The sequence below is a fragment of the Malania oleifera genome, chromosome 1 (genome assembly GCF_029873635.1).
Source record: "Malania oleifera isolate guangnan ecotype guangnan chromosome 1, ASM2987363v1, whole genome shotgun sequence".
NCBI lineage: Eukaryota > Viridiplantae > Streptophyta > Magnoliopsida > Santalales > Ximeniaceae > Malania > Malania oleifera.
This window is the reverse complement of record NC_080417.1, coordinates 125,781,885-125,793,371: the sequence shown is the minus strand read 5'-3', so window position 1 is coordinate 125,793,371 and position 11,487 is coordinate 125,781,885. Positions and strand designations below refer to the sequence as shown.

General features: G+C 33.9%; 1 protein-coding gene across 2 annotated transcripts; it reads left to right on the top strand.

Annotated features, from left to right (window-relative positions):
* The first annotated feature begins 3,009 nt into the window (after nucleotides 1–3,009).
* On the top strand, nucleotides 3,010–11,113 carry LOC131148877 (peptide methionine sulfoxide reductase B1, chloroplastic). 2 transcript variants are annotated; one of them, XM_058098832.1, is made up of 5 exons: nucleotides 3,010–3,395; nucleotides 9,542–9,653; nucleotides 9,979–10,044; nucleotides 10,561–10,758; nucleotides 10,858–11,113. In XM_058098832.1, exons 1-5 carry the CDS (start codon nucleotides 3,209–3,211, stop codon nucleotides 10,883–10,885), a joined length of 591 nt encoding a protein of 196 aa, XP_057954815.1. In that variant the 5' UTR covers nucleotides 3,010–3,208; the 3' UTR covers nucleotides 10,886–11,113. The 2 variants fall into 2 exon arrangements, with proteins under 2 accessions (XP_057954815.1, XP_057954824.1); XM_058098841.1 differs by lacking the exon at nucleotides 9,979–10,044 and having other exon boundaries at nucleotides 3,065–3,395.
* The last annotated feature ends 374 nt before the right edge of the window (nucleotides 11,114–11,487 follow it).

Sequence of the window (11,487 nt, the reverse complement as noted above, 5' to 3'; positions counted from 1 at the left end):
CGGGTTGTGCGGCCCGTAGGCTGGACTTAACCCTAGTCAGCCCACCAGAGTTAAATTAATAACAACCTTTTCAGTATGTAAGTCAGATTGGTTGTTCCCATACTAGTCTAGACTCTAGGGGGACTCTACCCTTCTCAACACAATTGACCATCCCGTCTCCACACACTCTCTAAGACGTGTGGGTGCACTAACTCTTCAGAAATCATGTGCAACAGTAATGTGCTTACTATGGTCCACTAGAGTTCTCAAACCATAACTTGCAATTTTAACATTCACATTTAGCTATGTTTTAAACAATCACACACAATATATATTCTCAACGCATTTTAGTATTTTCAACATCTCATAAGTATATCATAATTCAACACAGTATATTCACTCAACTCATGCCACACTATTTAAATAATATGCATAATTATATCATCTGAAATAATAAGTCAACTCATGTTCATCATCTGTTTTATTGAAAATACACGTTAAATTATCTCCACAATTTATCTAGAAAATTCATTTCTTTAATCATTCCATTTTCGCAAATAATAACTAATAACACAGTCCTAGGCTCAAAATCACAGTTCAAACAATTGGCTCGTCAAAACCCACATGATAATCACACACACACACACAATTTCCATTTTAACTAGTTGAAATTACTGGCTTAATCTATTTCCTTTACTTGGTTTTCAGAAACTACCCCAATAGGGACCCCAAAACAATGCCTGCGGCGCTCACCCAAACCATGATTCAATAACCCTAGTTCAATCAAATCAACCCCAAATAAAATACTATTTTAACATTTCCTAAGCCCACACACTCCAAACAATTAATTTAATATTAAAAATATCCTATTTATCCAAATTTTGGAGTGGTGCCCAATAACTCCAAATCAAGTTTTTGCTCCAACTAACTTGGAGAGAAGCACCCTAGGAACCTCGTGTGGTTTCCGATCGTCGAATCAGGATAAATCCGGGCTAAAATTGAAGAAATAAAGTAGTAGGGCCGAACCCTAGAGAAAGAGAGAGCGAGAATTTGCGGAAGAAATGGTCCAGGGCCTATATATAATCTGGCATTTGTGGACGAATTTAAAAGGTTTGTCGACAAATCGAAGAAGGACATTCTTCGACGAGGACATCAAATTCGTTGAGGAGGACATTAGATTTGTCGACGAATCCATTAAAAGTCTGAATTTTCCCTGTTTTCGGTAATTTCTCGTCAACGAGACACATGTATTCATCGACGAGACCAAGAAGGACATTTGTCGACGAAGAAAACAAGTTCGCCGACGAGTCCCTGCATGATGCCCTTTTAAATTTCTTTTATCTTTCTTTATTTATTTCTCCTTTTTCCTTTTATTTATTTTTATTTTATTTTATGGGTCTAGGTTATTACACAATATTCGAGTAATCATATACCATGATTTAACCAAGTAAATTTCTAAAATAACTAACATAATTTGTACTCCTCACCTTAACCTTAAAGTGGTGCCTAGGATCCTCAAATCAAAAATCTGTTCCAATTAGTTTGCTAAAAATGTAAGTCAGGATCTTGTGGTAGTGTCTGATCGTCGATTCAGCTGAAAATCGAGAAGAAATCGAAGAGAGAGAGAGAGAGAGAGAGAGAGTGTGTGTGTGTGAGGGCGTGAGAAGAGAGAGAGTGAGGAGCTCACGGGTTGTAGAGCTTCATGAACAATCCAAATTCAATTTCAATTGAATCTGGTCAATGTTAAGGTTATATATAATCTATTATATTATATTAATATAATATATATATATATATCTTATTACATTATTTATTTAATTAATTCAGTTTAATAATAATAAATTAATAATTAATAATTAAAATTATAATAATAACAATAATTATTTTTTATACTTCTATGCATATAACTTTTTGGGGCGTTACAATTTTTTTATGACCCAGAACAACTTGAACAAGTCCTTCACATCCATCCATATGACACCAAATTGGGGGATGAAAATATCATGGTCTGCCCATTGATGCATTTATGGTATTCATTAGGCAAATTATATTTATATATATATAATTTATTATTGGGACATTATTATAGAAAAAAAATTAAATTAATGAGGGTAATTTAGTCCAAAAAGTATAATTTCCATGGATGGGGATACCATGAAACTTATCCATGTCATTCTCAAGAATGTGAATATTTCGACCAGGTTAAATTTCTTTTTTCAAACAGACGTGAGAGAATTTTTAAAGGTTTCGAAAACAGTGAAACTATAAATAAGCACAAATTTAAAAAGATAATAATAACAAAATACTTATTTTAATTATTAATAACAAATACATTCATTACACAAGACAAATCTCCTTTTAACTCTTGTTGTGCTCTTGTACAAATTGCAAAAATCACCGGAGTAATAAGAAATTAAGATAACATTGTTGGGGCCCATGGTACGCATTAGGTAATTTGGTAAAAAAATAAATAAAGTGGATAAATAAATAGAAAATGAGGACACCCGTCGTTGAAAAACAACCAATCATGCTGCCTTTATTAAATTATTTTCCAATAAGCTAGCTTCCTTTGTTGACAAAATTCTGTCCAGCCATATGCCCCTTTTATTAACAAAACACCATTGAACATTAATGGGAGTGGATAGGCTTATCTCCTATGATGGAGATAACCTTGACCCCAACATTTAAATCAAGGTAAGTATTACAACTAATAATTACATTACAAATTTAATTGCATTATTAAAAAATAATTAAATTTTGAAATGTTAATTACAAATCTTTTATAATAATTAAATTAAATTTCTAATTGATTTAAAGTTTTAATACCTTTATCTACAAAATAACTAAAATTTTAATTAAAGAATGATAAAATGGTAATTAAAAATATTAGAATGACAAATTAAAATTATTAACTAAGATGATATTAGTTAACTTGTTAATTAGAAACATTAATATTAAAATGGAAACTACAGGTTATTTCAATATCCTTTAACCTTATAAAATTTAAAGTGAGTACTAATTACGAAAACTCGATTATACTTTTTAGCGTATTTCTATAAAAGAGCGAACCAATTGTCATATATTTGTAAAACAATATTTTTAGAAAAAACTCGTCGAATGGAACCGAAAACAAATGCGAAATGAGTATGACATTATCTTGTCCCGCACGAAGCAAAGCCATACCTTTAATTTTATTTTATCGGGGAATTTATGCTTTTGAAGGTCACCCATGGCTTCTCATGGCGTAAGCAATTTGAGCCTCGCATCATTCATTTCTTCAAAATCCCAACTCAATTGCCGTCCCAAATCACTGTTCATTCCATCTTTTCCAGCTTTAGCACAGCCCAGAAGAATCCCTTTCTCAGTTCGCGCCATGGGCTCTTCTGCTTCTTCCCAGAAACCAGACAACGTCCAAGGTCTCTCTCTCTCTCTCTCTCTCTCTCTCCCCCCCCCCCCTTTCCCCCTTAGACAGTGATCTAAACAGTGCTCTATCGAGTTATTATGCTCTCACTCTTGCTGGTAGGATGGCCAATGTTATCTAATTTGCCTATTTGTTTTTGTAATTCTAAATTCCTTAATCGTGTGTAGTAGTTTACGGGCCAAATGGGTTGGATTTGTTTGAAAGAAATAGGCCTATTAGCTGGTGCTTAAATTATTGGGGACCGAGGGTTATGCACATGCCAACTGGAATTCAACTCAAATAGTCCATGTGATCTGAAATTGAGGGTTCTAAAGCGATAGCATGTATTTTACATTTTTGTTTATTTATTTGGTTTGGAAGCGGGCAGACTTGAGATTTTGAGGTCCTTGGTGAAGTGATGCAGAACCAATTGGCAAGGATGAAATGGATAAATAGAAAAAAGTGAATTTTCTCCTGTCCGAGTAAATAATTGTGATGGAAAGAATTAAAGAAAAAGTGAAAAATAATGGAAAATAAAACAGAAGAGGGCGGGCCAAAAAAAAAAAAAACTAGGGTTATATAATCAATGATCATTCCTGTCTACCAACATAACACTATTAATAGGCTTAATATGCTTGCAAAGCAAGAATTTTTATTTTTTTTTAATAAAAATAAGCCATAGTCGTGGTGGACACAATCTGCCCAATAATAAAAGCTCCTAGAGTCTGTTATTAATCGCCCAATAAAATGCTACTAGAATACTCCATGAAAGCAAGAAATTCTGGATATAATAAGGGGCATGGGAATGTCCCAAAAATTGAGCCATTAGACCCAGATGCCTTAATCTTGCTCATGCAGGATCTTTTCACCTTCTCCATAGCAAAGTCCCGTAGATTTGTATGCAAATGTTGTTTTTCCTGAGATGTTAAAACACAACTTAAGCACTTCTTATGTATAGAGTGAGTTGGTAAATTTTTTCAGCTCAGCAATCCTGGCCAAGATATCTTATGGTACTCTTTTTTGTAGAAACATTGAGACTATGTAATTATGGCATAAAAGGATCCCTCAATTGAAGTTTCATTGTTACTAGATGGTCTTCTGCCATATTGCCATGCCTGCTTGGTCTTCTATCATGATGTGGCTGCTTGGTGTGGATTGTCTTACGTTCTTCCCCTAAAAATTGAAGTGTAATGAAATGTCCTGTTTCGTTCCTTGATTCTTCGAACTTGTTCGCTGGCAGGGCTCCCATGGATAATTTGGTTTTGAGCATTTCAGGTCATATTGGTAGTTGTTACACATAAATTATTAGTGCTAATAGGACCACTTGTGTCGTTACAAATGGTACCTGCATCATGACCTCTTGTAGTGTGTGAGCCACACTTGGAATTAATGTGTCCTTGGTGATATCTCCAGCATTTGTAGAGGGTTGTTGACGGCACTAATAATGGTATCTTGACAAGGGCACATATCTAAGCGAGGGAGATTGTAACATCCTGCAAATACCACCGATATTGAGCTTGGTCTTGCTTTGCTGTCATCAATAGGATCCGGTAAAATTCTAGTTTTTGAAAATTGCTTTGCCAGCAGTCATTCTGATGATACTGTTGATATGGTCATTTTGAAGGAGTTAACCACCGTATATGATTGAAGGAGCAATGCCTCTGTCCAGACTTTTCAGATTCTTTTTTTTCTCCAGGCTGTAGATATTCAATTGATTCCAATTCAAAATAGAATATTCTTAAAATATCACTAAAAAAATAAAAATTTAAACAAATCCTTAGGCAGTTTTTATATCATTATAATATTATATTAAAATAAAAATTAAATGTAGTATTGTATCATATTTTAATTTTTTGACAGATTTTTTTCCCCACTTCTTCTCGGGCACACTCTTTGGGAATTTTTTGGGTGATTTTGCTGTCCAACCTCCAAAAGGACCAGTGGGAAGCACTTCTGTAATTGTTTTTACCTGAGTACTGGAGCATGTCTTGTCCTCCAAAGATGGCGTTGTTGTTTATGTTTACTTTTTAGTGACTGAATTTTTCTTATAAAATAAAAACATGAAAATTATCTAGTAGCATTGGATTTTATACCGATATGAGGATGAACTTTATCAAAGGAATTTATAATAGCTCTAACCATTTACTATTGACTGCTGTATTATTGACAAAGATATATTGAGGCCATGTATAATAATCTTGTTCTCATATTTAGACATCCTTAGATAATTTTTTGGTTGGCCCTTTGTGTTGGTTCCTATGAAGATTCAAGGATTGAAGAGTTTGGATAAACTAGTTTCTTTGTATGGTTCCTTGTATTTGGCTCTTTCCCTAAGGTTATATTGGGTTCACGGAATATCTATTCCTAGTAATTGAATAGGTATAATATAAGGATTTAATAGCATGACAAGATTTGTTGTCATTAAAGCAAAAAATGGCAATGCAAAGTTTTTTATGAATCAATAACATGGAATAGACAAGAAATATTCCTAGACGGAAAAGAGTTATTGTTGCTTCGTGGTCCACTACTCTAGTTTCTCTTGTTCTTTTGTGCCATTGTCTGTAAGTTAGATAACATGCTGCAAAACACAACCACTAGTCTAGAAGCTAACATTGGAGAAACTTACTTAAAATACTAGGAATTGACATCATGTTCACTAGTCAACACATGGAATGATTTTTCTGACACTGCTAATTCTAGCACTCATGCAGGAGTTTGGAGTAGATTATGTTTTTAAAGGCTATATTGCTTTCCTTTTTGTACTCCTATTTCTTATATTTTAGTTATATTGTTTCTCTCTGTTCCTTGCACATTAATTAAAACTCCACTCGAGAAAGAAGGGGAGAGTGATTTGGTTTAAAGTAACAAAACCAGACCTGCTAATCCTAATTGCTAATCCATCAAAGTATCTGGATTCACTAAAAGCTTTGGAAGAAGTTTATATAATATGAAAATAATTAAGGACATAAATTAATTAAGAATATTTATAACAAAAACATAAGAATGAAGTAGGCATTATTATAGACAAAAATTTAGAAGATAGCGTTATGGATGTAACTAGAGTAAGGGATAAAATTATAAAAATCAAAATGGTATTAGGACAAGAGATAATAAATATCATTAGTGCTTATGCTTCTCAAGTTGGCTTAGTAGAAAATCTTAAGACACAATTTTGAGAAGATATGGATAGTATTATACAAGGCATACCAGGGACTGAGAAAATATTTATAGGAGGAGATCTGAATGGACACGTTGGAAGAGATAATAAAAACTATGAAAGGATACATAGAGGATATGGATATGGAGACAAAAATGAGTCTGGGGAGATGATCTTAGAATTTGCTATGTCATATGATTTTAGTATAATGAATACTTGCTTTAAGAAGAGAGAAGAACACTTAATAACCTTTAAAAGTGGACAAAATAGAAGTCAAATAGATTTTTTTTTAACTAGGAGGGTAGATCGTTTATCATGCGAGGATTGTAAAGTTATTTCAGGTGAAAGTTTAACCACATAACATAGAGTCTTAGTGTTAGATATGTGCATTAAAAAATGGAAGAAAAATGATAAAATAAACCAGTGTAGGAGAACTAGATGGTGGAACCTAAAAGGAGAAAATATAATAAAATTTAAAGATAAAATGATCAAAGATAGGGATTGGACCTTAGAGGATGGGATAGATTCAAATACTCTTTGGAATAGATTAGCTAGCTCTATTAAAAAGATAGCAAAAGAGATTTTAGGCGAATTTCTCAAATAGCAAAGAATGTTGGTGGTGGGATAAAGATGTACAAAAAATCATAAAGACAAAAAGAATTTGGTATAAAACGTGGCAAAAATGTAGAAACAGAGATAACTTTGAAAAATATAAGGAGGCAAGAAAAGATGCAAAAAGGGCCGTTAGTGAAGCTAAATATAGATCATTTAATAGTTTGTATGATAGATTAGGTACAAAGAAGGGGAAAGAGATATATTTAAACTTGCTAAAGCTAGAGAAAGGAAGAACAAGGACTTAGGAAATGTAAAATGTATAAAAAGTGAGGATGATATCGTCTTGGTTAAGGACGAAGATATTAAAGAAAGATGGGGAAGTTACTTTAGTAAGTTGTTTAATGAAAACCAAATAGATTGCTTAAATTTAGAATTGTCAAATGAGGAAAAAACTAAAAATATAAGATTTATTCGCAAAATTAAAGTTAATGAAGTTAATTTTGCACTAAAAAAGATGAAAAATTGGAAAGCTATGGGACTAGATAACATCCCAATTGAAGTTTGGAAATGCTTGGGTGATAACGGAATTATATGGTTAACTAATTTATTTAATACAATTGTAAAAATTAAGAAAATGCCAGATGAATGGAGGAAAAACACTTTAATACCTATATACAAAAATAAAGGAGATATTCAAAATTGTAATAACTATCGTGGAATTAAACTTATGAGTTATACGATGAAACTATGGGAAAGAGTAATTAAACAAAGATTAAGGTTAGAAACGAAGATATCAGAAAATCAATTTGGTTTTATGCCTGGGAGATCTACCACAGAAGCTGTTTATCTTTTAAGAAAATTAATGGAAAAGAAGAGGGACTTGCATATGATATTTATTGACCTTAAGAAAGCATATGATAGGATACCTAGGGAAGTTTTATGGTGGGTTTTAGAAAAAAAAGGTGTATGTTGTAGGTATACCGATGTCATTAAGGATATGTACGATGGAGTAATGACTAGTGTAAAGACTATAGATGGAGAAATTAGAGAATTTCCAATTACCATAGGTGTACATCAAGGATCTGCTTTGAGTCCTTATCTTTTTGCTTTAGTGATGGACCAATTGACTAAGAGTATTCAAAAGGAGGTTCCATGGTATATGTTGTTTGCAGATGATATTGTATTAATTGACGAAACTAGGGATGGAGTAGAGGCTGAGTTAGAATTATGGAGAGAAGCTTTGGAATTTAGAGGCTTTAAGATAAGTAGAAATAAAACAGAATATATGAAATGTAATTTTAGTAATGATAGGAGGAATATTGGAGACAAAGTTAAACTTGATGATGAAGAAATAAATAACACTTGTAGATTTCGATACCTTGGATCTATTATGCAAGCTGAAGGAGAAATTGAAGATGATGTAATGCATAGAGTTAAAGCAGGTTGGGTAAAATGGAGAAGTGCTTCAAGTGTTCTATTTGATCGTAGAATACCCTTAAAATTGAAAGGGAAGTTTTATATGACAACTATAAGACCAGCATAAAGTAAAAGTTGGGCGACGAAGAAACATAATATTCAAAAAGTAAAAGTTGCCGAGATGAGGATGCTTAGATGGATGAGTGGTATAACATTGAAAGATAAATTAAGGAATGAACATATTCGTGGTAAGTTCGGTGTAGCTCCTATAGAAGATAATATAAGGGAGGGACGACTCAGATGGTATGGACATTTGCAACGTAGTCCTTATAGTGCACCTGTGAGAAAGAGTGACTTAGTTACTGTGGGGGGCAATAGAAGGGGTAGGGGTAGACCTAAAATAATCTGGGAGGAGATAGTGAGTAAGGATTTAATATTTTTGAATCTATCAAAAGAAATGATCCATGATCGCATAAATTGGCGGAAAATGATTCATATAGCCGACCCCACTTAGTGGGGCTAAGGCTTGGTTTTGTTTGTTTGTTTGTTATAACAAAAATTCATTTAGTAGTTGGGATCATTCACATCTTTAAGCAACCCTAAAGCAGCCCATTTAATACAAGTAATTCTTTGTACAAATGGGTCTTAATGCAGTCAACCATTACTTTCTCCTGGCAGTATGTGTGGGTGTGGATGTGTGTGTTTCGTGCTATTTTCAAAATTTTGTTGAATGCTTTTATAGGGTACATGGAAAATGCTATTTTATGAAACCGATTTGCGGTATTTCCTTTGGCTAACTTTTAGGATCTGAGCAAATGTGAAGGCAAAGGGCCCTTTCTGGGAAGAAGGAAATTTTCCAATTTACTGAGTTAATCATTTGATTGTGAGCCTAATTGTTGACATTGTAATGTGTTTCTAGAATTTTCTTGCAGTTTCTGGTAAATTTTGGAAAATATTTGCTTCAATTTTGTTATTTCTTTGAATGCTGAATCATTGTCCTTCCATCAAAGACTCATTTCCTGTGTGTTTTGCAGAGGCTGTCAAGGTAGATTATGCTTCTATTAGTGATGATGAATGGAAGAGGCGGCTTACAAAGGAACAATACGACATTACTCGAGAGAAGGGAACTGAGAGGGCTTTTACTGGGTATGATTCCCACTTCCTACTGCAGGCTTCATCTCGTAAAGCTTTGACCTTTTTCTCCTTAAGAAAAATCTTATTAAGTTGCAAATACTGTTAAATCAATAATTTAATTATCTTTGGGAGTTCACGTGGCGTTTACCAGAGGGATTATGATGGATCTGACTTAATAGTTTTGAGAATATTCTTGTTATATTTATTTATATTGGGATTATCTATCAATTGAAGTAAGGTTGGGTTGACTGTTGAGCCTTTCTATTTGATTGCACCCACTGATCATCATGATGCCAATCATAGCAAGGTTGACACTGGTATTATTTTCCTTGTTCAGGGAGTATTGGAACACAAAAACCCCTGGTTTGTATAATTGCATTTGCTGTGACACACCCCTATTTGAGTAAGTTCTTTTCTTCTGCTGAGCTCTGTGTGAGTAGGAACTAAGAGGTGTTTTCTTTATGACTTTCTATAGCACTGATTGTGCCAGCCCTCCTCTCCAGATTATTATAATTGGATGAGGAATGAAAAAGATAAGCCATAATTCTGTTGAGAAAAAGATGGCATGAAACAAGGAGATTGTGAGAGTTTGAATATATTCAAATATGCTGCAAAAACTTAATTACAGAGGAACCCAAGAGGGTTATTTATATAGGCCAAGAAGGAATAAAATAAACTAGCTAAAAAAAAACTGGCGGTAGCTAATAAATAAGATAAGAGAGATAAAAACAAATCCCTATAAAAGTTGTCTAACAGAAGCATAGAGTAAATCAAGGAGGATGGCGTGTGGGCACTGTTTTTCCAAAAAATGGTAGTTACGTTAATTTCCATGGGGCTGCACTAATTGTGCCGTAGGTTGAGGATTATGGGGCTGATTTTCTGCTGACTCATCTCTCAATTTCCTTGAATCTTGAGACAGATCCTCTACTAAATTTGACAGTGGGACTGGTTGGCCATCTTATTATGCGCCCGTGGGTAACAATGTAGAATCGAAATTAGACTCGTCAATCATTTTCATGCCCCGTCAGGAAGTTCTTTGTGCAAATTGTGGGGCTCATCTTGGCCATGTCTTTGATGATGGCCCTCCACCAACAGGAAAGCGCTATTGTATTAACAGGTAAATACTTTGTAGTGTTGTGCTTTTCATCCCCTTGAAAATTAAATTCATCTTAAGAGATTTGAGCAGACTTGATGTTAAATATGATACTATCTGCAGTGCTTCCCTCAAACTGAAACCCAAATAGGAGCCTGTCACGACAAGCGCACAAGGAAGTTTAAACTTTTCTGCCAAAGTTCTTGTTGTGGAACACTTGCATGTTCGGTTGTAGATTCTGTACTGCTGCTGCCGCTTATGTCTATTGTATATTTGTATAAGCTACTGAGATGAATAAGAATTACTTGTGTGGATATGCAGGCACTGCAATTCGATCAATATATGCGTAGTGCATAATAAGATATGTTTAATTCTGTCATTGTTGCATACTATGCCTCAGTAATGTACCATAATAGCAATAGACAAACTTCTTGTAGAAATCCCAAGTATCATAGAATATCTTGGAGTAATTTCGGGAAGTATATATTGTATATTATTGAAAGAGATTTGTTTAGGAGATTATTTCCATATTTAGATCTTCTGATTATATTATAAATATTGTATATTGGTCTGTACAAAATTATTCAAGGAAATAAGAAATTCTATTCTGTTTTTTCATGGTATCAAAGCTAGGGTTTCTAAACCTTAGCTAACAATGGTAGACGGTGCCGTCAACAGTAGAGGGTCGAGCCCCTCTGAAACTCTCGACGGCAACTTTGAAGCCACCTCCATTGTGGGATCGCATGGGCTAGA

Bases quoted from the DNA above. Each gene is read 5' to 3' on its own strand.
- LOC131148877 (XM_058098832.1), top strand. From the start codon at position 3,209: ATGGCTTCTCATGGCGTAAGCAATTTGAGCCTCGCATCATTCATTTCT. The intron at 3,396-9,541 runs GTCTCTCTCTCT...TGTGTTTTGCAG, and splicing joins GAAACCAGACAACGTCCAAG to AGGCTGTCAAGGTAGATTAT. The intron at 9,654-9,978 runs GTATGATTCCCA...TTCCTTGTTCAG, and splicing joins ACTGAGAGGGCTTTTACTGG to GGAGTATTGGAACACAAAAA.